Raw genomic sequence first — 24,056 nt, forward strand, 5'->3', positions numbered from 1 at the left:
GCCCCGCTCAGCACCGCCCGTCCCCGTCAGCACCGCCCTCCGCCGGGCCCCGCTCAGCACGGCCCGTCCCCTTTAGCACCGCCCGTCCCCGTCAGCACCGCCCTCCGCCGGGCCCCGCTCCGCTCCGCACCGCCCACTGTCCGCACCGCCCGTCCCCGTCAGCACCGCCCTCCGCCGGGCCCCGCCCCGCCCCGCCCGCCCCCGGCCCTTTCCCGCACTGCTCTCCGCCAAGCCCTGCCCGCACCGCACCGTCCCTTCCCACACCGCACCGCCCTCCACCGCCTGCCCCCGGCCCTTTCCCGCACTGCCCTCCGCCAAGCCCTGCCCGCAGCGCACCGCCGCAGCCGCACTCCGGGCGTGTGCACGGAGGGCGCGGCCGCACTGAGACCCCGGACATCCAAGGACCTGCTCCAGGACCAACCCAGGAGCCCCAGGGACCCACCCTGGGTCCTCCAGGATGCCCCTCCTGGAGCCCACTCCAGGACCAACCTGACATTGCCCTTCCAGGATCCTCCAGGACCCCCTTCCCAGGGCTTCCCCCAGGACCCCCATCAGCCCTGACCTTCCCTCACAGCCCAGCACTGCTCCCCACCCTTATTTTCTTCCCCAGGAGAGAGTTCAGAACCAGGCTCTGAGTCCATATGGAAACAACCTCAATGCTTTATTCTTGTTTTTATCATTCAGTGGGGGAGGAAAATAATAATACAATTGAAGAGACACACAAAAAGCCAGACTTGTGTACAAGTCAGTGCAGGGCGTGTCCATCCACACGCTGAAGTGACAGCAGAGTCCCTCCACACACCGAGTACAAAGCCCCAGGGACACAGGTCTAGGGAAGGTCCTAATATGAAAAGGCAGCTCCATCTCCATCTTTATCTGTCTGGACGGGTCATTCCCGGCCTGGTTGGCACCATCATGGGTCTGGAGGGGGGTCTCATCATCGGGGGCCCTGGCATCATTGGCATGTGTCCTCCCATGGGTGGCCTCATCCCAGGAGCTGCCAGGGGAAAGACAGGTTAAAGAACAGCTCTTGGGAGCACCACCTGCCCACTCATGGTAGAAAATGGATGGCTTGGGATGGACCTTAAAGATTTATTCCCACTCCCCTGCTATGGGCAGAGACACCTTCCACCATCCCAGGTTGCTCCAAGCCCTGTCCAACCTGGCCTTGGACACTTCCAGGGATCCAGGGGCAGCTTCTCTTCACAGCATCTGTCTCACCACCCTCAGATGGGGGAAATTTCACCCTGTAGTGGGCAGGTTCTCTACCCTGCCCCAGGGAACTCCCATTTTCCAAGCGTGTGAGCTCTGATCTGGCAGCTGCCGAGATGGATTCCTTTCCCTGAAGCAGCCCAGCCACCAGCAGAGGAGGAACCGAGGTCCTGGCCTACACATCCACTCTGACAACATTCACAACTTATTTCCAGCCACTCAAGAGACACACGAACTTAATTCCTGATCTGGAAAAGTGTTAATTTGGAGAAAAGTGCTGCCAAACCATCCCATGTGCTCACAAAGAAGCACCGAGCAGCTCTGCCAGGGAAAAGCAGGGGCTCTACTGCACAGCCCTGAAATAACGGTTTCCATCCCACTTTGCCATTTATTTTTGCCAGGCTGCTGAATATCACAGGTTGTGCATTTATCTTGTGCCTTTAAAAACACTTCCAGAGCACTTTCAAGCGCAAGACAATAATTGCAAAGACGCTTCACTACTTTCAGTGCACATGTGTGTTCCCACAAATTTGTTCTGGGAACTGCTCCAATAAGATATCCCTTGAGAATTCTTCAGATGCCAGGAAGCTCAGGAGTGGAATGGATCAAAGACATTTTAGTTTACAGTTCTGATAAAGCCTTTTCCAGGCCCATTGTTTCTCCGGAACACGTTCCCCTGAGATGCTTTAAAGAGTCAAATTCATTTAGTGCAAAAAATGTACCTCTTGTGCAAAACCTGAGACCTGGAGGCACCAAACTCCTAAACAATTACTGCTCAGAGCAGAGGGAGAACAGCTACAACTTCCCAGAGCCATAATTCCAGCTGCACAGGGGGTTGGTGACTCTCAACGAGAAGCAAAGGGGCTTTAATGAGTAGTTTTTAAATTGCTGTAGTCTCCGCATGCAGGATAACAGCGACACAGGTGTGACCAGCCCAGCACTGAGCCCCCAACAGATGGTGGGGACCGGAAACATCACCCAGAGCCCCCCAGCCAGCCCCCCATGGCAGAGTTACCCCATCCCAGACTTACCAGGTCCGACTGGCATCATTCCCGGAGGGGGTGGGCCCATCATTGGCATCATTGGGGGTCCCCCCATGTGTGGGGCTGGCATCATGCCGGGCCGGGGGGGGCCAGCTGGACAGACACAACAGTTACACACTGGCACTCTCAGCCACCAAAGGACACTGCAGTTATTCACAGCACACAGCACTAACTAATGCCTCAGTGGCTTTACAACTGCCTCCGTTCCAGCCCTGATTCCAGGTGCTAGGAAGTGACCACAGGAGGGATATGCTGGCTACCAAATCCAGCTGTGCACACCCAGCACAAGGAGCTGCCACTGCCAGCTGCAGGAATTGGGGCTGGGAGGGCTCTGGGCCCTTCATCAGCTCAAGGGTAAAAGGTTACCAGAGGGATTCTATTTAGAAAAACCAACCCAAACCAACCCACGGTGCAGTTCTCACAGAGCCACCTGCATGGAAACCCCCATGGAATGAGGGGCTGTCACTGCTTCTGGTGCACTCAGTGAAATCAGACACGCTAAGGACTGAACTGCTCTTCCACAGAATTTCCTCACGCCGTGGGAGCACAAGCTCAAGATGGCTTGGCTTCAAGCTAAAAGGCCTTTCCTTCCCAAGCTGAGGTCACAAGCAATACAGCTCCAGAGAGCCGTGATCCCAGTCCCAAACTGTCCCAAACTGTCCCAAACTTACGGATGCTGGGAGGAGGCGGAATCATGGCTCCGGCCGGAGGCGGCGCCGAGAACGGGGTCGGTGGAATTTTCCCTTGCTGGAATGCAGCCGCTACATTGGGGGGGAAAAGAAAAAAAAAAAAAAGGAAAGAAAGAATCCCAAGGAAAAAAAAAACCAGTTACTAGGCCGAGGAAGCGCCGGGTCACTCGTCCGTGTCATGCCCCGCGGTCGCGTCATGCTGCGTGCGCTGCTGTCCCCACGCCGGACACATCCCTGGCACCTGGGGAGCACCTGAGACTCCTGGAGACAATTATTGTTACAGCTGGGACTAGAGAGCTCCTGCATGGACGTCACACCCCAGGCAGGGCAGGAGGGTGGGTGGGAGAGGAGAAAACGGAAATCAAACCATGTGGCGGGATCCGCAGCGTTCCACCGGGACATGCTGTGCTGGAATGGCAACGGGACAAGGAGCAGGGAATGGGGGCAAGGAAGGGGAGAAACTCCACTGGTATTGACTGGAAGGAAGGCAAAAGATGGGGAAGTTGGAAGCATCACAAGGAAAACAGACAAAGGGGAATAGAGCGAGGATGAGTAAGGGGAAATTTGGACTGGACATTTTAGGAAAACTCTTTAGCCAGATGTGGTTGGGCACTGAGCACTCCCCAGGGAGGTGGGCACGGCTCTGAGTCTGTCAGAGCTCAGGGAGCAGCTGGATGCTGCTGCTGGTCACATGGTTTAGTGTTAGGCAGTCCTGCACGGAGCTGGGAGCGGGATCAATGATCCCTGGGGATCCTGTCCAACCTGAGACATCCTACAAGCCAAGGTGTGCTGCCATAAAGTTAACCTGGGGCTTGTATTTCTTTCACAGAGGAAAAAGGACCTCTTGAAGTGACAGAGGAAACAATGCCACACTTCAGTCAAGCCTTCAAGTGCCAGGAAAAAACATCACTTGGGAACTGAGGGCAAGCAATCCCAGCATGTGAAAAATGCAGCAATCCACACATTTCAATGCCCATTTTCCTATCTTTTGGAATTCTTATCCATGGACTTAGCATCCATGTGCCACTGCCAGGCAGCACAAGTTTGTTATGTGGCCCTGTAGGATATCACTGAGAGTACTGTAGGATATCACAGAGGTGGCACTGAGAGCCCTCATGAACAGTGACATGGAGCCACTGCCACCAGCCCTGGGAGGGAACCTCAGCTCTTGTGGGGTAGGCAGAGCTCTCAGGCTCCCCTAGGACAGCCCAAAACCTGAGGATCTCAAGATCCACACTCCAAGTTTTCACTCATGACTCACTGGCCAAAGACTCCCCAGGGAAGTGAGGAAAAGTCAAGGTGGAAGCAGGGAACAGCAGCTGGGGGAAAGGCGGGGGAAGGAATGGGGAGGCAGCCAGGTTCACAGAAAGATTGGCCTTACTTGTTTTATCAATCAGGCTCTGGGCTTGCTCCTCCATCCATTTCTGGTAATAATCCTTCACATTCTCCTTGTGCTTCCGGCCACTGCAGTGGGTTTTTCTCACGGAGGGCTGGGAAAAGTCACAAAAACACTGACGTTACCGGGTACTCATTATGATTTTAAATATGGGTAATTTAGCAGCATAAAGCAGGTTTGTTTCTGTGCCCAACCTGAGGAGGGGTGATGTGCAAAACCTTTATGTACAGTTTTATCCACAGAATAAGTGTTGACTCTCCAAAGGCTGCCCTGAGCTCTCCCCAGATGTCTTCTCTGACCCTGCCACTGCCCTGCTGGAGAACACCAGGGACATGGTACGTTCTCCCTCTCTTTTGCATGGAAGGGGAAAACACTAAGGACCACGGCTGCATCTCACGGGACCTGCTTTTAGCCGAGGTAAGTTTCATTTTAACGCTCTTGACGCACGAAAGAATTAAAGCCGAGGCTCTGGTACTCACCGAGTCATGGGTGAGGTACGTGTCACAATAATCACAGTAAAACCTGCCAGGGAAAAGCCTTGTTATTCAGAGCCCCCTCTGCGCTGTGAGCGTTAACGGAGCCCACAGGGCGCCAGGGCTCGGCCCGCCCGGTCATCCGCGCCCCTCACGGCCCTGGGCTCGCGGGGAGCACCGGGACCCTGGAGAGGCACCGAGCCCGGCCCGGGACCCCCGCGGAGCCCCGGCCCGGCCTCCCGCACTCACTTGGGCATGGTGCTCCCGCCGCCGCCAGCCGGAAGTGACGCACACGCGCAGTGACGCCGTCACACAGCGTCGCCGTTCTCCGCATGACCCCTGCCGGCTGCCGTAGGACCCGGAAGTGACAGCTAATGGGCTCCGCTCTGTTGTTCTCTCCGCCCGGCAGGTGGAGCCGTCCCGCGCCCGTCCCTGTCTGGTCACGCCACCATCACCCGCCCACAGGCCCGGCAGCGCCGGCATCGGCCCCCCCCGGCGCACGGCGCGCAGGGTTCGTTGGGGCCCAGGGCGCTGCCAAAGCGTGTTCTCCTCGTTCTCTGTGTTCTCCTCACGAAACACACCCGGTGGTTCCGATCGCGAGCCGCGCACGGACCAGCCTCGCGCGGTCGAAAACTACAGGAAAAACATCATTTTTAGGCGGAAAAAAACCACTGGGGGGGCTCGCGTCGAGCCTTGCCCCTCTCATTTGCATGACAGCGCATGACGTTACGGCAGCTCATTTGCATACACAAACGCGCGCTCGCCGCCATATATGGATGGCAACGCGCGAGCGTGAGCGGAGCCGAGCGCTGGCCCCGCCCCTCGGTGACGCAGCGGAGCCGCGCGGAGGCCTCTCGTCACGCGCGGCGCACATTTGCATGCGCGGCCCCGCCCCCTCGCCCTTGCCGCGCTCCCTCCCTGCCCCCGCGGGCGCGCGGCCCCGCCTCGCATCGCGCGTGGGGTGACGCCGGCCGGGGGTGACGTCGCGTGCCGCGCGCCGTGGGGCGGGGTGGCGCAGGCGCAGTTCCGGCGGCGGCGGCGCGCGCGCACCCGCTCCCGCCCGGCCCCCCCCCGCCGCCCGCCCGCCCCCGCGCGCCCCCCCCCCGCGCGCGCGGCGCTGAGGCGGCCCCGGCCCGGCCGCGGAGCCCCCGGGACCCCCGGCCATGGAGGGCATGGACGTGGACCTGGACGCGGAGCTCATGCAGAAGTTCAGCTGCCTGGGCACCACCGACAAGGACGTGCTGATCGGCGAGTTCCAGCGCCTGCTCGGCTTCCAGCTCAGCCCCGCCGGCTGCGCCTTCTTCCTCGACATGACCAACTGGTGCGGGCCCGGGGCCGGGGGGGGTGCGGGCGGGACGGCTTGAGGGGGCTCGCGGGGCCGAGGCGCCGCGGGACCGGCCCCAACCCCTCCCGGCCCGGTCGCCCCAGGACTCCGGGCGCCGCCAGGGCGGGGGGGAACGGGCGGTGTTTGTGCCGGGCCCTCTGTCCCCTGCCCGGGCCCGGCGGGCGGCGCGGGGCCCGAGGCGGCTCCCATGGCGGTGGGAGAGCGGGACGGGCCCGGGGCGGACGGGGCTGACTCTCGGCCCCTGCCCGGGGTGCGGGTTTGCCGGTTTGCCGGTCCGAGGGCCGCGGAACTGTTGGAGTGGCGAGCAGATACACGGGGCGTGTGAGCCGCGGGGACGGGCTGTGTCGCCCCGACTTTCAGGCAGCTTCAGAGGAAGGGAAATTGTGGCAGAAAGGCTCTGTAGGACCCTGGAAGCAGCCGCGGTACACGTGTGAGAGTTACTGGGGTGTTTGGGGAAAACTCAGTCTCCGTCTGTGGACTAAGAGTCTCTCTAAATCTTCTGACTCTCGGGTGTGTGTTTGTCTTGATAAAGGCTCTGTGTCACTGCCCAAGGAAAAAGTAGGCATGGGTTATCAGGGAAGCTGTAGCTCGAGAAAAACAGGGGAGATATTCAGTACAAGGGTGAAAAACAGCAGTTAGGATTGGTTTGGTGCAGTGAGGCCAGGAACTGTGAAAAGGGTGTTGTGGAGCAGCTGCTCTGTGAGTCGGGGGGTTTGGCTCGTTTTGCACCTCTCAGCTCATCTCCAAAGTGTGTTGTCCTAAAAACTCTGCAGGGTGGGGGCTGCAGGAGAGCAAATGAGTGCTGTGTGTTTAGACACGGTGACCAGAGATCACTTGGCTAAGCTCTGCTTAGAGGTGGAACATCAAACCCAGAAACCTCGGCTTTGAAAACTGAAATCCAAGGGGAGGTCAGGATATCAACAGTTGGGAGAAAACTTGTGTGAAATTGTTGAGCTTATAAACAGTGATAAGACAACTTTGTTGGCTTTTTGGTTTTGCTTTTCCTTCATCATACAGCTCTGTAATGAATTCTAGCAGCAAATAAGCATCTGCAGAAGGAGTAGGGGAATAGCAAGTAATTCCTTGTGTTTTGTAAGCTGACACAATGTGAAAGAAAGTCTCGAGGAGTTTGCTTGGAAGAAACGGATGGTTCCCAGCAGAATATGCTTTCCCATCTCATCCTTGTGTTGGTGGTATGACTAAAACTGACACTGCCCTGTAATCCTGGGGGTTCTTTGGGTTTCTGGGGAGAGAAGGGAGCAGAGCTGAACCTGAAAGTAAGTCCTGAAGATGCTCTGTGTAGCCAAAGTGTTCCTGGTTTGTTCTAAAGCAGCTCTTTTTCATTCAGGAATACTGAATTCTTGTTTGAAATAACAGCATTTCAAATCCAGCCTCAGAACCAAGGGTTTTTTTCAAATGTTAATTTGAAAAAGTGGTTAAAGTAGCCTTAATTTCCCAACTTCAGTAGTTTGGTTCTGAAAACATCCGTTTTCACATTTTTTTCTGAAGTGCTAATTGATAAGTCTGTGTCTGGATGGGCATGTGCCTGTTAGGGTGTTGAGGTGTGTGCGCAAACAAACAGGGGCTGGGACTGCTCTGGGAGGGCTCAGAGCCTGTGTGAGTGCCCGTTCTCAGCCTGGCAGAGACTGCTCCTTCTCCCCCAGCTCAGTGTATTCCTTTTGCTGCTGTGTCCAGTTTCCAGCTGTGCCCTGTGCCCGTCCCACTGCCCAGCTCCCTCCCCTTCCTGGATGGCCACAGGGTCATTGGCCGTGCTGGGCTGACCCTGCACTGACCCCGCTGTCCCTCAGCAGGGACAATCAGGACGCGTGCTCCTGTTCTGGAAGCACCTTTCCCGTGTCATTGAGGGGCCCTGTGCCATCCACGCTGCCCAGGTGATTCAGGTGCCCTACCAGGTTTGCCTTGTCTGGCCTGGGATTGGGGTTAGAACCTCCTGGCACCAGCATGTCCTGCAAATAATTTGTCTTGGTGACACTGTCAGATCACTTTTCCAAGTGTTAAAGGCATGGCACGTTCGTTCAGGGATGATCCCTTCCTTCTGCATCGAGATTTATGTTCACCTGCAGGAAATGGTGAGGGAGCTCATGGTGGGGTGGCAGAAGTGCACGCACTGGGTATTCCAGGTTCTCTGTAGCAATGTCCCACCTGTGAGTTAATTAATAAAGACATAAATAGTTTCCCTAAACTTGTTCCCAGGTGTGAAAGCTGCTCTTTGTGAATAACTGTCATCTCCAGACCCGCAGTTCCTTCCCCACTTAGTGTCTTTCATGTACTGTAGGGAACACTCAGAGCTTAATGTGCTTTGAAAGATCATTTCCAACAGCATCATTAGTAATTGTGGTCAGAGGATTTACAGTGAATTAGCAGTACTGCTGGAATAAAGGAATTATTTTTAAATAGCTTGTTTGGCCAATCTGGGGGGGAAAATTAGTGGCTGACTGGGGAGGAATACTTGTCAGTAGCCTCTAAAAGTCTGTGTCCACTTCTCCCGTCCCCAGGAATTCCCAGTGCCCCTTCAGACCTCTGTCAGGTTTGGGCAGTGCTAAGGCACTGCCAGCTGGCTTTATTAAGTGCTGCAGAAATGCTTTGGTTGAACATACACATCCAAAGTTTCAGAGGCTGTTCCTTGATCTGCAGGAAATACAGGTTAAGTCCTTTGTCTTTCCCTGGTATTTATTAAACACTTTCCTAGAGTTCTGTCAGTTTCTGTGCTGACTTCTTGCCTTCCTGCTGCATAAATCTGATTCCTGTGATCCTGGCTGTGCATTCCCCAGCACCATCCTGCTTTACTATTAAGTTATTTATTTTCCATTCAGAGAGGCTGCAGAGGGAGAGGCTGAGCTTTCGCTTTCGGCCTAAAACCAAAAGTGAACTTCTTTGTTCAAAAAGCAGAACCAAAAATGAACTGTTCTGGTGGTGAAACGTTTCTTCCTTGGGAGGAAACCTTGGGCAGTGGAGTGGGGAGGGCATTTTGCCACTGTTGCATCCAGGATCAAATCCCCCTCGGTTACCTTGGCTCTGCTTCCTCCCCTGCAGATGTTGGGCCCCACCACAGGTGGGAGGGATTTTTGTGGTGCAGTGAAGTCCCACGTGTTGCCTGCAGCTCCACAGTGATCTGTGAGATGGGCAGAAGTGGGTCTGAACCCCTTTGGCCTTGGCTTGTCTTCACAGGAGCTCCTGGAACTCCATAAAAGTCATTGGATTCCTTTAAAGCTGGTGTGGCAATTGTATTGGGACAAGAAAAAGGAATGATTTTCCTTTAATTGGAGTGTGTGCCAGCTTTGTGGGTGAGAGGCTTGGAGCTGCTTTAATTCCGTGAGAAAGTGAATTAGTTTGAAGTAACTAATGGTGGTGGATTTAAAATCCATATTTTAGTGTAGCTGCCTCAGAGATTCCCAGTTTGGAAGAACTAATGTATATTTCAATAATTTACATGTAATATTTCTTTACATTCTCTTTTTAGCTCTTGTTTAGAAAGCTGAATTTTTATTAAGCAGTAGGTGTGATATTTAGTTGAAATGTGTCAGGTAATGATGATTTCCATTGTGTGGTGGGAAAAAAAAAAGCATTACTGTAACAAAGCCTTTTGGATCCAGCTTTAGGTGAAAAAGGTCATTATTTGTAAGGTTGACAGATCTCTTCTGGAGATCCTTGTGGTTTTTTTCATCTGTTTAATAGAATTTGTAGCTGTGTCATGGTTTAACTATTACTCCCGAGCTGTGATGTTTTGCATGAAGATAAGTTTATCTCTGGAAATCTGCAGTAAAACCTTGTTCTCTCTCATGTCAGGTGTGGGGCAGTTCTGTACTACAATTGCCTCATAGATTCACATTTCCATCCCTGTGGGTGTGCTGTTCAAATTCTTTATATCCAGTGAAACTCTTGTATTGCCCAGAAGTGGATGTACTTAATTGTGGGTCTACATGGTTTAGCTGATAGAGGAGTAATTGCTTTTCTCATGACTTATACAAAGTGTAAGTGTAGTCAGAGAAATACTTGAGGTATATTTGTGTAACAGGTCAGGACACTCGGAGTTTCGCAGAACAGCTCTGGTCAAGGGGATTCACTCACACAAGATGTGTTCCCCACAGTGGCTCACACCAGCATTGCTCCTGATTTTTAACCTCAGGTGTTTGCACACACCTGCAGCATGCAGGTGTCCTCTGAGAACAGATATTTGGGCTGCTCTTCTCACTGAATCCATGTTCTGACAAATATGAGGAAAACTTCCGCACTGCTCTGTGTAGACCTCGAACTCAGTTTTGACACCCCTTCTCTTTGGTGGGGAAATCCTCATGTCATGGAGGAGGCAGGAAACTGAGACCTGATTCTGTGAATAAATCATCCTTCCCTGGGGATGCCTGTGGGTTTTCATTCCTCACCCAGCATCCATGGGGCAGTGACAGCAGTGGGTGGGAGTTCCTGTTCCTTTGCTTCCCCTCATCATTATCAGGTGACAGAGACCAGAGTCCCGTGTTCTTTCTGTGACTCAGTACACGTTTGTCAAGCAATCTGTGTCTTGGTGTGACTCTGGTCAGGTTATACATTTGTTATGGTCAGGTTAAATATTTGTTTATGGTGACCAGCTGTGCCAAATCTGGTGAGAAGGGTTGCCTCAAAACATTGATGGGGTGTTGATAATCTTTAGTAGGGAAGAAGGAAGCTGAGACTCTGGACTTGATGTCCATCTTACTCTAACCCAGGGTGACACGCTGTCTTTACAGGCAGAAGTGACACCCCAGAAGCAGATCTGGTGGTTGCTGATGTGCTGTCTCCAGGACAGTCTGGGGAGCTCTGTGGATTGCGGCGGGTGCAGGGTCATTTACACCCTTGGGCTGGGGAGGGAAAAGAGGTTTTAAACTGTTTGGTCTGTTGTGGCTCACTTGGAACACAGTGGATGTCTCTTAGTGCCTGTGAACCATCCCAGACTGCTGCCTCTCTGTGTCCACAGCTGTCTCCTAATGCTGCTAAAAATAGCAACATTACCGAATTAAACAATTTAAAAATATTTTCTTAGAAGCTTTTATCTAGTGCATTAAAAAAAAAAAACCCCAAACCCACACCTCTTCTCCGGAGCAACTCAAGTGTTTGACCTGATTATTTTGAATGAAATCTAGACTCTAAAGATACCGTATTTATAACAATGGAACATACTGTAATTGTGCTCCAAGGTACAAAGCATTGAAAAATCTGGTGCCTGTGGCATGAAAGCATAAGCAGGTAACTGTAGCAGAATTGGGAATTGGGTACAACATCGTTTTGGTCCAGCTGGACTCTACCTTACATGTCCAGACTTGTTCTCAGACCGTCTCTGTAGCTTAATCCCCCTTCACTTTCCTGCAGACAATTATAGATGGGTAACATATTTTGTACTGAGGAATTGGCAGTTACAGAATCTCCTGTGTACTGGCAGCTCTCAATGACTTTCCACTGGGAAGAGCTGTTGCCTGTTTTCAGTGGCAGCTCCTGCTGGGACATTCTCAGGATATTTTACCCCCCCCCACTTAAAGCTTCTGGGACCAACTGCTTTGGGAGGGCTCAGCTGCTGGGGATGGTTCTGGGGGCTCCTGCTTGTAGCACCATAATTGTGGTGCTGCTGTTGGGCAAGGGGTTGTGCTCAGGTGTTTCACTGTGCTCAGGTGTTTCACTCTGCTCAGCCCTGTGCAGGTATCTCGGGAAGGTTTCAGCAGCTGCTCTTGGTGTTTCTGTGCACATTAAAGCTGCTCAGAGAAGGTGAATTCTGAGGACACTGTGCCCCTCCTGTGGGCTCTCAGTTTCTCTCCTCATGCTGCTCCTGCAGACACAGGATTGCTTCTGTCACCGCAGGTTTCTGTCTCCTTCCTAGAACACCCTGCTTGTATGTGGAACTGCTGCTTTCAACTAAGACCATGAAATGTTTTTCTGTGTCTTCATCTGAAAAAATACATAAGCTTCAAATTAGCCAGATCTTTCCCTTCACCCTGCCTTCAGCTGTGTAAATTCAGCTTAGAGCTTTCAGCTTCCCTCAGTGGTCCTTTTCCATCATCAGACATCTTCTAAGGTAGTTTCCCAACTTCATACATAGAATTTAGTGTAACTTTAGTGTAAGAGGAGTCAAGAACGAGGAAAACTGACACAGAAATTTTGCTTTCTGAAATTTTGTCTGCTAAAAGATATTCACTCATTAAAATTCCAGCCCTTCAAAACATCTTAAGACTTTGCAGTTAATTGCCGTGTGTCATCCCTATTGAACGTTTGAATTGAAAGCTCCAGGTAGAAGTGCTTCCCTGCAGCATGATGTGCATGCCTCTTCCCCCATCCCCTTCAGCCTTCTCCAAGGCTTGGAGGGAGGCATCTCCTGTTTCAGGAGCAATAGAAGCTGTTGGAGATGTCCCAGCCTGCAGTATCAGCAATCCAGGTCCCCAAGAGCTGAGGTGAAGAACATCCAACTAAGATTGTGGAAATTAAGAGACAAAAGGGGTTGCCTCACTTGGATGTCTCCCATATGCGTTTTTAGTCTCTTCCCCCTGTATCGTGTAGAGAAGTTCCATTAGTTGGGAGTGGGAAACTGTCCATCTGCTGCACTATTTCTTTTTGTTTTTTTAACAATAGACACCTTATGGGGTGCTGTGGTGCCTGGTTACAGACTGCATTTGGAGAGCGAGAGGAGGTCTGTGAAGGTGGAGACTTGAGTTACAGAAGGAGTCCGAGGTGTCCTACATCACGTGTTCTGTGCTGGAGATTTTATTGTGCTGTTTAGCACTGCCCAGAGTTTACATTGTGTATTTCCAGGAGATGTCACCTGAGTTGCTTGGCTCATGACAAAACACTGCACCCTGCGAGTGCTGAGGGACAGACCTTGGCACCTTCCTTACAATGACCGAGTCCATTTGTTACCTAAACAATACTGCTGAATATTGCTGGCTGTCTCTGCATGACCTGAGGGCTGCATCCCACCTGAAATTCCAAATGGAAGGTGCCATTGCAGGGAGCGTTCTGTGTGTTGTGTTCTCCAACAGCTCAGGAGAAGCAGAGCCCTGCAATGTTCTCCAGCTGCAGGCCATGGTGGGTGCTGTGGGCATGGGCAGGAGCCAGAGGGAGGGAAATTTCCAGGCTGGACTTTAAGCGTAAGCTGTGATTTGATTTTTATTTTTACCCCCCAAAAAATCTGTTTAAAAAATTATGTCTTTTTCTTTGACTCTCTTATTAAGTAATTTGACGATATATGAAAGCTTGCAGATTTCCGTAACATTTATAGTTCAAATTCTAATGTCCCTCATCTTGTATGTTTGAGGCACCTGCTTGTACTGCTTTTCTTCCAAGATACTGAACTCTATGCTAAAAGAATTCTCCACATTCTGGGGAGCAGAAGGGTCTTGGGCCCGTGCCCTGCTTTGCTTAAGGCCTCAGCAGCCTTGGTGCTTCGGTGTCTTCATTTTCCTAAAAAAAGTCCGATACAACCAATTAAAAGACAATTTTCATTTACCCATATACTGCTGGGTGTGTGCAGGACAGGGAGGTTGTGTAAGGACGCCTCGAGTTTGTGAACTGATTTGGAAGAGTCTCTTTTAATTTTGAACATTGAATTACTTTAATTAATTAATGGCTAAATATATTGGTTTAACATAACAAAAGGCTGCCTGGAAAAAACAGGGAAGGGAAAGAAGGGCTCATGATGAGCCACCTCTTTGCTATCACTTAAGAGTTGTTAAGGGTTGTTGGCAGAACTATTAGCAGAGAGGGTTTTAACTTGACTATTGTAATTTAGCTCCTGAGGCTTGAAATGAAGCAGCAGAGCAGCAGGATTGATCTGAAAAGGAACGTTTTTGTGCTGAATGCTGGGCTCACCCCGTCACTTGAGTGACTTGTGACTGCAGGCTTTTCCTGGGAATTAGGGCTTGGATCCTGTCAGACCTGCTCTGTAAGTGTGGCAGGGCTACAGACTGCTGCAGTCCAGGGCTGCTCTAAAAATGGAAAAATTGCTTAATTTTGGGAATGTAAGGAGGGCCTGAGACCTGGAGGGCCTTGTGAAGAAAGAGCTGCATGGCCACCCCTGTAATTAGGAGAGCTCAATCATGTCAATTACACTGGCTGGATTTGCAGAGTTGTTTGGTTTATAATAGTAATTTATTTTGTATGGCAGAGAGCAGAGGGTAGTGAGCAGTGTGGTGTAAGTCACACTGAGAAGTGGAATCAAGCAGGCAGGGATGTGTGAGCAGAAGCCTATAGATGATGACTGGACCCTCTGAGGGCTGATCCTTGTGTCTGTCCCTGCAGTGTCTGCAGCTGGGGCTATGCAGCTGGGCACAAGGGTAAAAACCTATAAAAACCCCAAATATGTATTTTAAAGTAGAGAAATTTCAGGACCTCGAGTGTGTTTGCCCTAATGCATCTCTGTCCTTAGGGTCACATTTGGTTGTGGGCTGCAGTGATGCTGTGCCTGTGGCAGAAGGGCGAGTGCAGGGTGTGCTGCTTGGCCTCAGCTGCCTGCACATCACCAGACTGCAGGGAGTTCACCTCTGCAGGTGGCATTTTCCCCGGAGTGCTGCCCTCCAGCTGATCTTGGGGGTTTTGGGGCAAGGGAGGAGGAGGAGCACTGTCTCTTGGGGGGAGGAGTGGGACAGAGCCAGTGGTTGTGCAGGTGAGCTGAGAACACGGCCAAGGTGTGAACTGGGGGTGCCTCTGGCACAGAGCATGGCCCCTGCCACTGTCCCTATCTCCTGCGGTTGTCTGTGTCAAAGAACGTGAACTCAAGGCAGATTTGCTTTGTCATCCTGACTTTGGCTTTTGCCACTGTGAATTTCTCTTCAGTTTCTGGAAGCTTCTTTTTAGTCCTTTACTGGGAAGTCCAAGAGGTATTGAAACACATAGAAGGGCTCATCCCAAACATCCCCCATGACACAGACCGTACGGTGGGAGTGGGGAGGTGGCTTTGGGAATATTTGGTCACAAATGGGGCAAATCTGTTACCAGCATGCGTTGTTCTTTAGTTAGTTTTTAACTCGATGCTGCAGACGAGTGTTGTTGTTTCCCAATGGCAAAGCGCACTGAAATATGACCCCGGGATGGGAGTGCTGGCCCCAGGCCTGTGTGCACAAATAGCCCACTACCTTCTGAGGCCTGTTTGCAGCCCAGCAAACAAACACAGCCAGGCTGCCTCAAAAAGAGTTGCAGTAGAAATCTGCCCCTCAGAGCTTTTATTTTTTTCCTCTCAGTGTCGATAAAACATCAGTACCACCGATTCCAGAACCATCAATCACAAGATGCTGTGGTCCATCTGAAAATGTAGTTATGTAGTAGTGGATTAGAGAGAGAAAGAGCTGCACCGCTGTCTTTTGTATCTCCTACAATACCTTTTGCCTTGGATTGCTGTACTACAGGAAGAAATGCTAGTGCAAACTAAGCTGCAGCTCATGGTGTTAGCTGGGTGAGCGAGCAGGAGTCTCTTGGCACAGCCCTGGTGTGAGTTATGTAAATCTTGTGCAGTGTATAAGCAACAGGCGGTTGGTGACGTAAAACTGAGCATTTGTCTCTGTTTACTGGCTAATGTGACATGGCCCCTTCCTGCAGCATTTGACTGAGCTGGTGGGATTAAATAGAGCCCTGACACTCCTAAGTAGAAAACGCCTCGGGCTGAATAATGGTTTCTGCTCTGGAATTCAGAGTTCTGGCCACTGCCTGGGACCCGGTGGCTCCTGTGTTGGACCAAAGTCCGCTCGGCACGGACGGCAAAGGTCTGGCTGTGAGGCTGGGGTTGCTGAATTGCTGATCGATCCCCGTGGCCATGTTGTGCAGGACATTCCTCCAGTGCCTCCTTAGCAGAATGTCAGGAACTCCTGTGACTCACGCAGAGATTATCTGCTGGCTGCTGGTGCTGTGATGGATGGATTGCAAAACTGAGGGGCTCTGTGGGTCCTCTCCCAGTGCCCCCAGTGCAGCTCTACCCACTGCTGTTGCCTCCCAGTCAGTTGCTGCACTTCAGGTCCCCTGAATTTTCTGTGAGGGGAAAGTGACACTGCTCCCATGCAGTTCAGATTTTATCCAGAATGTCTGATTTGAATGTTGGTTTTTGGTTTTTTTTGCCATGAACACTGTAGGAACTGAACAGGAGGCACTTTCTTTACTCACTGTTTCAAGCCTCTTTCCAGCTGGCAAGCCGCCCCACAAAGCCCTGTGTTTGCTCTTGCTCAGGGTCACACTGCAAATGTTTCTCTTGCTTTCACCTTGGCTCTCTGACTTGGACACATGACACCCCACCACTCTCCAGCCCCTCAATATGTCACTGTGCCCACACAGAGCAGCTTCTACAGGGCTTTGGTTTAGATGGTGATTCCCAGTTCCTGAAGTCTTGATTTTTTTTCCTATTCTGCTCAAAAAAGCAACACAGATTTCTGCAGTCATGAATAAAAAAAAGCAGTTGTTATGCCCATTGCGTCTGGGGAGATTTTACTCATCTCCATTCTCACAGCGCCCACTCACAACATGTAAATCAGGGCCATAACCTCTCAGACATGTATAAACAGAGGAATTACATGACTTGCCAAACACTTACGTAATGACTTAATAGTATATCGTGGAACTGAGCTAAGGCTCATGAATCCTCTTCCTGCCTGACTGTTCCTCTTCTCATATTAATTATCATGAGTTGTAGCTACACCGTGGCTCAGGAATCAATAGCATTGATTTCTGAGTGTCCTTAATATATCACAGACTTGCACTGTCATTTATCTTTATTCAGGGAGAACTTTTGACTCAGGTGGTTTGTAAGTTCCTGCGAGTTGTGACTACCCAGAGCTGAACAGGCGCTTTATTGACGAATAAACAGTTTGTACCTGATGGTATGTTTCAAAAACAGCGAGGCTGGAGTTTATTATCTGTAGCTACTGATGTCCTTTGACCCTGAGAGTTATCAGAAGAGTATTCTTCATGTTTTGTTCCTCTTGTGCTCCTTTTGGACCTTGTGTGCCAAAATAAAATGGAGAGGTTTGGTTGGTCCTTTTGAAATTAGCTGAGATAACAAGACTGGTGTGAAGAAACTGCCCAGCGTTTACCTCTTGTGACATAGCCCTTCTCTCAGTGTCTCCTGAACTGTTCAGCAAGTTTCATAAAGAACTGTTGGAGTAGAGGTCTCTGAGACTTGTAAATTCCAAGATTTCCTGGGAAAATAGAAGCAGAGTAGAAACGTGATCTAAACCAGTGTCCCTGGCAAGAAAAAGTGCTGTATTTTGAGCCCTATTATCTTCGAGAATCCATGTGCAAGAGATAAAAGCTTTTAAAAAACACACGAGCAGCAGAGTTATTACAGTCTGGGTATTTTTACTGAACTGTTTAGGATGACATATGATCTGTGCAAAGGGCCTGACCCATCTATTCTTCAGGATGTAATGTGCTTTTTTCCTTTCCAGGAATCTACAAGCTGCCATTGGAGCCTACTATGATTTCGAGAGTCCGAATATCAATGTCCCCTCCATGTCATTCGTGGAAGATGTCACCATAGGTGAAGGAGAGTCCATCCCTCCTGATACCCAGTTTACAAAAACGTGGAGGATACAGAATACAGGTGAGCCTTTGGAGACGCAGCAGGTGCTGGAATCCAGTGGGAGGGATGCTGGCTCGAGGCAGGAAGCTCTTGTGCACTCACCTGGGCTGGAGCCACCCTGAGGTGCTGCCAGCCTGTGCAGGTTCCCCTTCTTGGCTTGGCACAAACATTTTGTGGCGGGATGTGCACCTCGGTCAGGTCACCAGTCTTGTTCCTTGTGCCACCACAAACAAACTCTAGGAAACTTGTAGACAAACGAGGCAGTGACACAAGGGTCATGTGGCAGGTCCACTTCAGGCAGAATTGCCTTTTCACACAGAGGATGCAGGGCTGGAGAGACCACATTCCAGTTAGAGATAAGTCAAAGCAGTGACTGGGATCCAGGAAGTGAGGCTGGGCAAAGTGCATTCCCAGTGCTTGAACTGGTGGGATGCAGTCAGAGAGGAAAGTGAGATCCATGGATGTGAAGGAATCCCTTGTCCTCCAGCAGTGCAGTGACAGGATGTTGCATGAACATTTAAAACTGTGTGTCTGAATTTAATTGAACTGCCTGTAGTTGTGTGAGGGGGAACAATCCCACACCGAGGTGTGATGTTGGGAGTCATCACAAGTCAGGTCCAGCTCTCTCAGTATTTCTGCTTGGACTGAATATCCACACTAAAACCACACTAAAAATCTAAGACTATTTAATTAGGAGGGGATGTTTAAGAACACTGATTTATAGAGAATGTGTTCTGGACAAAGGATTTAATATTTCAGTGTACTTTTTCTGCCTCCTTTTGTTTGAAAGTACAATGGAAGGGTGACATGTGGAACTTGCTTGAACTCCAGTACTGTGAAAAGTTGACAGGCAATTTTTTTATAACTGTCCCAAATGCAGCTCTTACAAATCAAGTAAGTGTAATTGGTCTTGTTTCTCCACTCTTATATCTCAATTTGTGTGTATTATGAATACGCCTCTATCTTGAGCCCTTCCACCCTCCCCCCTTCCTTGTTCCTCAGATGTGCCATTTCCTGGATGCAAATTCAGCCCTCATTTAGCATCCTAGTTCAGGGGATGTTTCACTGTTCTAGGAATGTTTCACCTTCTGAAGTCCTGGGCCTTCTAAAATGAGGGCAGGGGCTCATCCTGATTTAGGATTTCCTGGCGAGGCTTACATGTTTTGGCTTCTATGTGGTTTGAATCTGGCTTTTCAGACCATCCATCCATGGCCTAACAGTGGTGCTGGAGGCCAGGGCTTGGTACAACCACGCTGCTAAGGGTTAGTGAAGTGCAGCTTCACATGCTGGTTGTGACTGTGCAGTGTGAGGAGGACTGCAGCACTTGAAAACCATTCTTTGGTTTAATTAAGGTATAGTATCAAAGGGCTGTAGTGTTTCCAGATAATATCTACTTGTTAGGCAGATAACTGAAGCAGCGCCGAGGTTTTTAACAGCTCTACAGGAGTCCTTGATTACATGACTTCAGTTCTAGAACACAAAATACCTGAGGCGTTGTGTCACTGGAGCGTTGCAGGTCTGATGAGTTTGACAGGCAGAGCTCAGAGACTGTCAGTTTGAGGCATGTGAGCTGTGAGCTCAGTACAGTCAGGTTCTCATATGTGTCAGTAAAAAACAATGCCCTGCTCTGGTACCTGCAGAACGGTGCTGCCTTGTCTGCCAAAAGGGCAGTTCGTGTAGTAGAACCATTGCTGAAAGAGCTGCAGGATTTAACAGCCTGGCTTTCTCTCCTCACTCTGCCCCCAGCTGCTGCTGGCTCTGCAGGACACTCTCTGCAATTTATCATCTCCTGAGAGATGAGTGTACTGGAATAGAATGACATAATTGTAATTTCATTTTATGAGGCTTATCAGTTGCAGTGTTCTAGGCACCTTGCAAGCCTAAAGCCATTAAACCCGATAAAAATCACATAAATAATTTAAATTAAACCATGTTGCTGGGCTGCCAACCTCTGCAGATGAGGCTTCATGCTCAAGTGCCCCACGCCCCAGGCTGAGGTCAGCCAGACAGCCAGCTCCTCTTTCAGAGCCCTGCTCTCTCAGCACCTTTGCAGCTGTACTGGTTCATCCCCCACGCTGAACATCCCTCTGCGCTCCTGTACATCCCGCTCTCCCCGTGGGGTTGTGAATTCCACAAATAAGGACTCGACAAGAAAACCAGTCCTTGCCGTATCTTCAGTGGAGTATCCACAGGGATTAAATTAGCAGGCAAGCTGTTGCAAAGGATTGAGGTAACGTGAGGTCAGAGCAGCCTCCAGGACGCTCACCTCGGACCAGACGAAGCAGTTCCAGGCTTCGTGGTGGTTCAGGCTTTCCGTAGCCATTTCCGTCAGCCTCAGCTGAGCAGGAGGTGTTCTCAGTCCTTGGCTTAGTCATGTGACGTGACTGGGGAAGAGGCAAAAGAAAATTGTGCTAAACTGATTTTTCATGAGTCTCAGAAGTGCTTTTTCTTTCTGTCTGCTCCAGCATTTGTTATCTTTGGCAGCGGTGCCTGCACGCAGGAGCTGTTTTCTGTCTCTCTGATAGCCAGGTCATGCTGTCAGTCCCAGTGTCTGCAGTCTAAACATGGATCTCCACAGATAAATGGTGTGTTCACAACCCTTCCCACCTTTGCACAAGCCTGAGAAAAGGGTTGATGCAAGGAGAGAAATAAATCCGTTTAGGAAATAGAGCTGGCACTTCTGTTACAGCTCAAACTATGGGTTCCTTTTGAGACTTCTAACAGGCTTAGAAAGAAATGAATCCCCGAAAGGACATGTTGCCAACACTTTGTATAAATAACAGGTATTTGATGTGGCATGGTTCAGGAGCTTCGTGGAGGGAGCCAGAAATGGGGGCACACAACACAGCCCTGCCCTTATCTCTGCCTCTGGGGAAGGGGAGGTGTGTGTAGGTTAAGTTGCATTTTTTTGTTTAAGCTGTTACACTGTGACTTTGAGAATTTTTTTGTGTAACAAAAACATAAAGATTGCTCAAATAGGAATTGTTCTGCTGGTCCCTAAATGCACCAGTTAAGCCTGCTTTGAAAACCAGGCTTCCTCAGCATCTACTGCTGCTGTGTCCTGCGTATCTTGGTTTCCTTTGACCGTCCAACAATTGCACAACTGTTTTAACAAGCAGGTTTCATCCAGTCTTACACAAACAAAGCTTTTCCTGGTGCACTGACAGTAATTCCCTCTCTTGTCTAATCCCAGGGACGGAGGCGTGGCCCCCAGGGGTTTGCCTGAAGTATGTCGGTGGAGACCAGTTTGGCCACGTGAACATGGTGATGGTGAGGTCCCTGGAGCCGCAGGAGATGGCCGATGTCAGCGTGCAGATGTGCAGCCCCAGCACCGCCGGAATGTATCAGGGACAGTGGCGGATGTGCACTGCCACGGGACTTTACTACGGAGGTGAGCAGCCCCTTCGCAGCCCACGGCCCCACTGGGGACAGCAGGGACACCACGGGCCCCTAACGGAGCGGGAGGGCAGAGTTCTGCCAGCCCCGGGCCTAAGTACAGAGCACAGAGTGGAGGAAAACATCAAGGGAACTGCTTTGTTGTCTTGGTCAGTGTTTTCTAAGCACTGGAACGAATTACAGATTACATAAAACTGGAAAACAAAAGGGTGTGCACAGCTCTCATGGAGTCTCTCTGGTTGGTCCTTGTTGAGATTCTTTCCCAGTTTTCCATTGCTTAATGTTGTGAACTGCATATGAGGATAAAATAGTAGTGAAAACCTCATGTGAGAAGTTAATGCCCAGGGTCTGATGCAGTGATTTAGTGCATCCCCTGTGAGCTATTTCTCTGTTTAAAGAACACATTTGGCTATTTTGCCTGGTGCTTCAGCCCGGACCTCAAACATCTTCCTTCAGTGCTGCCTTCCCTCCCTTTTCTGCCAGCTTTAGTTTACACTGAGAACATCTTTGTGTCTCTCTTGGCAGCTGGGAGTATCCCAAGTTTCATGGTTTGAGTGAGAGGTGTTGGCACACAGAGGCAAAAATACCAGTGCCCAGAAAGAGGGGGCTGCTGGCAGCGCTGGCACTGCCACGTGGCTCCTCAGTGTCTGGAGGGGACCCAGCATGTCCCTGAGGGACGGGCAGGGATGTCCCCATGCAGGTGGGACAGCCTGTCCGGTTTGTGTTGCTGGTCCCGTGTGCTCACAAAGCCGAGGGTTTCCCAGGGTTTCCAGAGGGTTCCCAGCTCCGGACAATGGGAGATGTCCCCACATTGCCATTGTCACTTTGGCCAGACCATGACTTGAAGATTGAACCCCTTTGACCGCCAGGCTCTGAGTCTGCGTGGCTCTTACCCTGCAGCCGAGCTGGTGGCTTTGCTCACAGCTGCCCCCAGGTCTGGCCCGGCGGTCCCGGGGCCCGGACATTCGTCCCGTTTTGGGGCGGGGGCCCGGTGGTGCCAGCCCGGGGCGGCACCGGGACCGCAAGGCCGTGAGAGAGCAGCAGAGGGCGCTGCGGGGCCGCTCCAGAGCCGCGTATTTGGGGGGGGAATCGCTGGGGAGGGGGTGTGTGTATGTGTATGCAGGGGTCAGTGCTGTGTGTGTGTGCGTGTGCAGGGGTCAGTGCTGTGTGTGTGTGTGCACAGGGGTCAGTGCTGTGTGTGTGTGTGTGTACAGGGGTCAGTGCTGTGTGTGTGTGTGTGTATGTGTGCAGGGGTCAGTGCTCTGTGTGTGTGTGCAGAGGTCAGTGCTCTGTGTGTGTGTGGGTGCAGGGGGGTCAGTGCTCTGTGTGTGTGTGCAGGGGTCAGTGCTGTGTGTGTGCGTGTGTGTATGTGTGCAGAGGTCAGTGCTCTGTGTGTGTGTGTGCAGGGGGGTCAGTGCTGTGTGTGTGTGCAGGGGTCAGTGCTCTGTATGTGTGTGTGCAGGGGTGTCAGTGCTGTGTGTGTGTGCAGGGGTCAATGCTCTGTGTGTGTGCAGGGGTCAATGCTCTGTGTGTGTGTGGGTGCAGGGGTGTCAGTGGTGGGTGTGTGTGTGCGCACAGGGGTCAGTGCTCTGTGTGTGTGTGCAGGGCAGTCTGTGCTCTGTGTGTGTGTGCAGGGGGGTCAGTGCTCTGTGTGTGTGTGCAGGGGTCAGTGCTGTGTGTGTGCAGGGGTCAATGCTCTGTGTGTGTGTGGGTGCAGGGGTGTCACTGCTGTGTGTGTGTATGTGTGCAAGGGTCAGTGCTGTGTGTGTGTGTGCAAGGGTCAGTGCTGTGTGTGTGTACAGGGGTCAGTGCTGTGTGTGTGTGCGCACAGGGGTCAGTGCTCTGTGTGTGTGTGCAGGGCAGTCTGTGCTCTGTGTGTGTACAGTATCCAGTGAGGGGGGTTGTGCACAGGGGGATTGGTGGTGTGTACTGAGGGTCCTGGCGCTGGTAAAGTGTGGAGTTCCAGAAAGCAAGTCTTTGCTGCTGAGGTAAAATCCCACTGTCCTCATTTGGCTCCTAAAATTCAAACTGCTGATCCTGGCCCTGGTAAACTGGGGAACACTGGAACCAGTACTGGTGAGGCTTTGTAAAAATGTGCTTTAAGCAGTAAGTCTTTTTCTTGCTAATGTAAAGGATGGAAGCCGTTCACTCCTTCTGACCCTTCTGCATAAACTCCCATCTAGTGACAATCCAAATGTGAATCTTTCCACAGATGTCATCTGGGTGATCCTCAGCGTGGAAGTTGGAGGACTTCTGGGTGTCACACAGCAGCTGTCATCCTTTGAAACAGAGTTCAACACGCAGCCACATCGCAAGGTAGAAGGAAACTTTAACCCATTCGCCTCTCCACAGAAGAACAGGCAACCAGATGAAAACAACCTAAAAGACCCTGGGGGTTCCGAGCTAGGCACAATCAACAAAAACACATGGGGGCCTGCTCCTGACCAAATCGAACAAGATCAGAATGGACTGTCACAAAACTCTGTAAATCTCTCCCCCAGCAGTCACTCGAACAACTTGTCGGTAGTGACGTACAGTAAGGTAGGTGCCCTGGGCGAGCAGGAGAACGGGTAGGGGAGGAGCCTGGCAGGTGTGTAATTGCTCTTCCTTCCAAACTGCAAAGCCCTTTCCTTCTGCTTCTGCCAGACCTGCTAAGGAAGGTTCTGAATTTGACTGTCTGACTCTGCCAACTCCTCATGTTATATTAAAATATTTTTTTGCCTCTGATAGACTCTACCAGATCCACCTTTTTGTTTTTGCTTCAAGTCCTTCTTAAAATTTATATAACCTTGTTTGGGTGCTGTAACCACAAGTGGCCGGAGCCTGCTCCGGTTGTGTGTGCAAATAAGTCAAAATATCTCTCTAGATGTGTCCTGAGTTTGACATAATTTTGAACAGAGAACAAATAACCACACCCTCAAACTTCAGATTAGCCGGATAACTTCTTTTTAGCTGGTGTGGGGAGA

At 51.0% G+C, this 24,056-nt stretch overlaps 2 protein-coding genes across 3 annotated transcripts in view; one reads left to right on the forward strand and one right to left on the reverse strand.

Moving 5' to 3' along the window:
* Positions 1-642: 642 nt before the first annotated feature.
* On the reverse strand, positions 643-5,177 carry SNRPC (small nuclear ribonucleoprotein polypeptide C). 2 transcript variants are annotated; one of them, XM_040085828.2, is made up of 6 exons: positions 5,063-5,177; positions 4,820-4,862; positions 4,326-4,434; positions 2,927-3,016; positions 2,244-2,348; positions 643-997 (listed from the first exon to the last, which is right to left on the reverse strand). In XM_040085828.2, the coding sequence occupies exons 1-6, from the start codon at positions 5,068-5,070 to the stop codon at positions 873-875; spliced, it is 480 nt and encodes a 159-aa protein (XP_039941762.1). In that variant the 5' UTR covers positions 5,071-5,177; the 3' UTR covers positions 643-872. The 2 variants fall into 2 exon arrangements, with proteins under 2 accessions (XP_039941762.1, XP_039941761.1); XM_040085827.1 differs by having other exon boundaries at positions 2,927-3,019.
* A 730-nt stretch (positions 5,178-5,907) lies between these two features.
* Positions 5,908-24,056, forward strand: part of ILRUN (inflammation and lipid regulator with UBA-like and NBR1-like domains) — a 28,626-nt gene continuing 10,477 nt past the window's right edge. The window contains exons 1-4 of the mRNA XM_040085340.2: positions 5,908-6,134; positions 17,561-17,715; positions 20,888-21,085; positions 23,303-23,631. Of these exons, the coding sequence (XP_039941274.1) occupies positions 5,977-6,134; positions 17,561-17,715; positions 20,888-21,085; positions 23,303-23,631 (840 nt within the window). The 5' untranslated portion in view covers positions 5,908-5,976. The remainder of the gene's footprint in view (positions 6,135-17,560; positions 17,716-20,887; positions 21,086-23,302; positions 23,632-24,056) is intronic.

This window comes from Hirundo rustica, chromosome 24 (genome assembly GCF_015227805.2).
Source record: "Hirundo rustica isolate bHirRus1 chromosome 24, bHirRus1.pri.v3, whole genome shotgun sequence".
Classification (NCBI taxonomy): domain Eukaryota; kingdom Metazoa; phylum Chordata; class Aves; order Passeriformes; family Hirundinidae; genus Hirundo; species Hirundo rustica.

Coding starts and splice junctions, on each gene's coding strand:
- SNRPC (XM_040085827.1), bottom strand. Junction 4,435..4,819: donor CGTACCTCACCCATGACTCG/GTGAGTACCAGA, acceptor GACTTTTCCCAG/CCCTCCGTGAGAAAAACCCA. Junction 998..2,243: donor AATGATGCCAGTCGGACCTG/GTAAGTCTGGGA, acceptor TTCCCCTGGCAG/CTCCTGGGATGAGGCCACCC.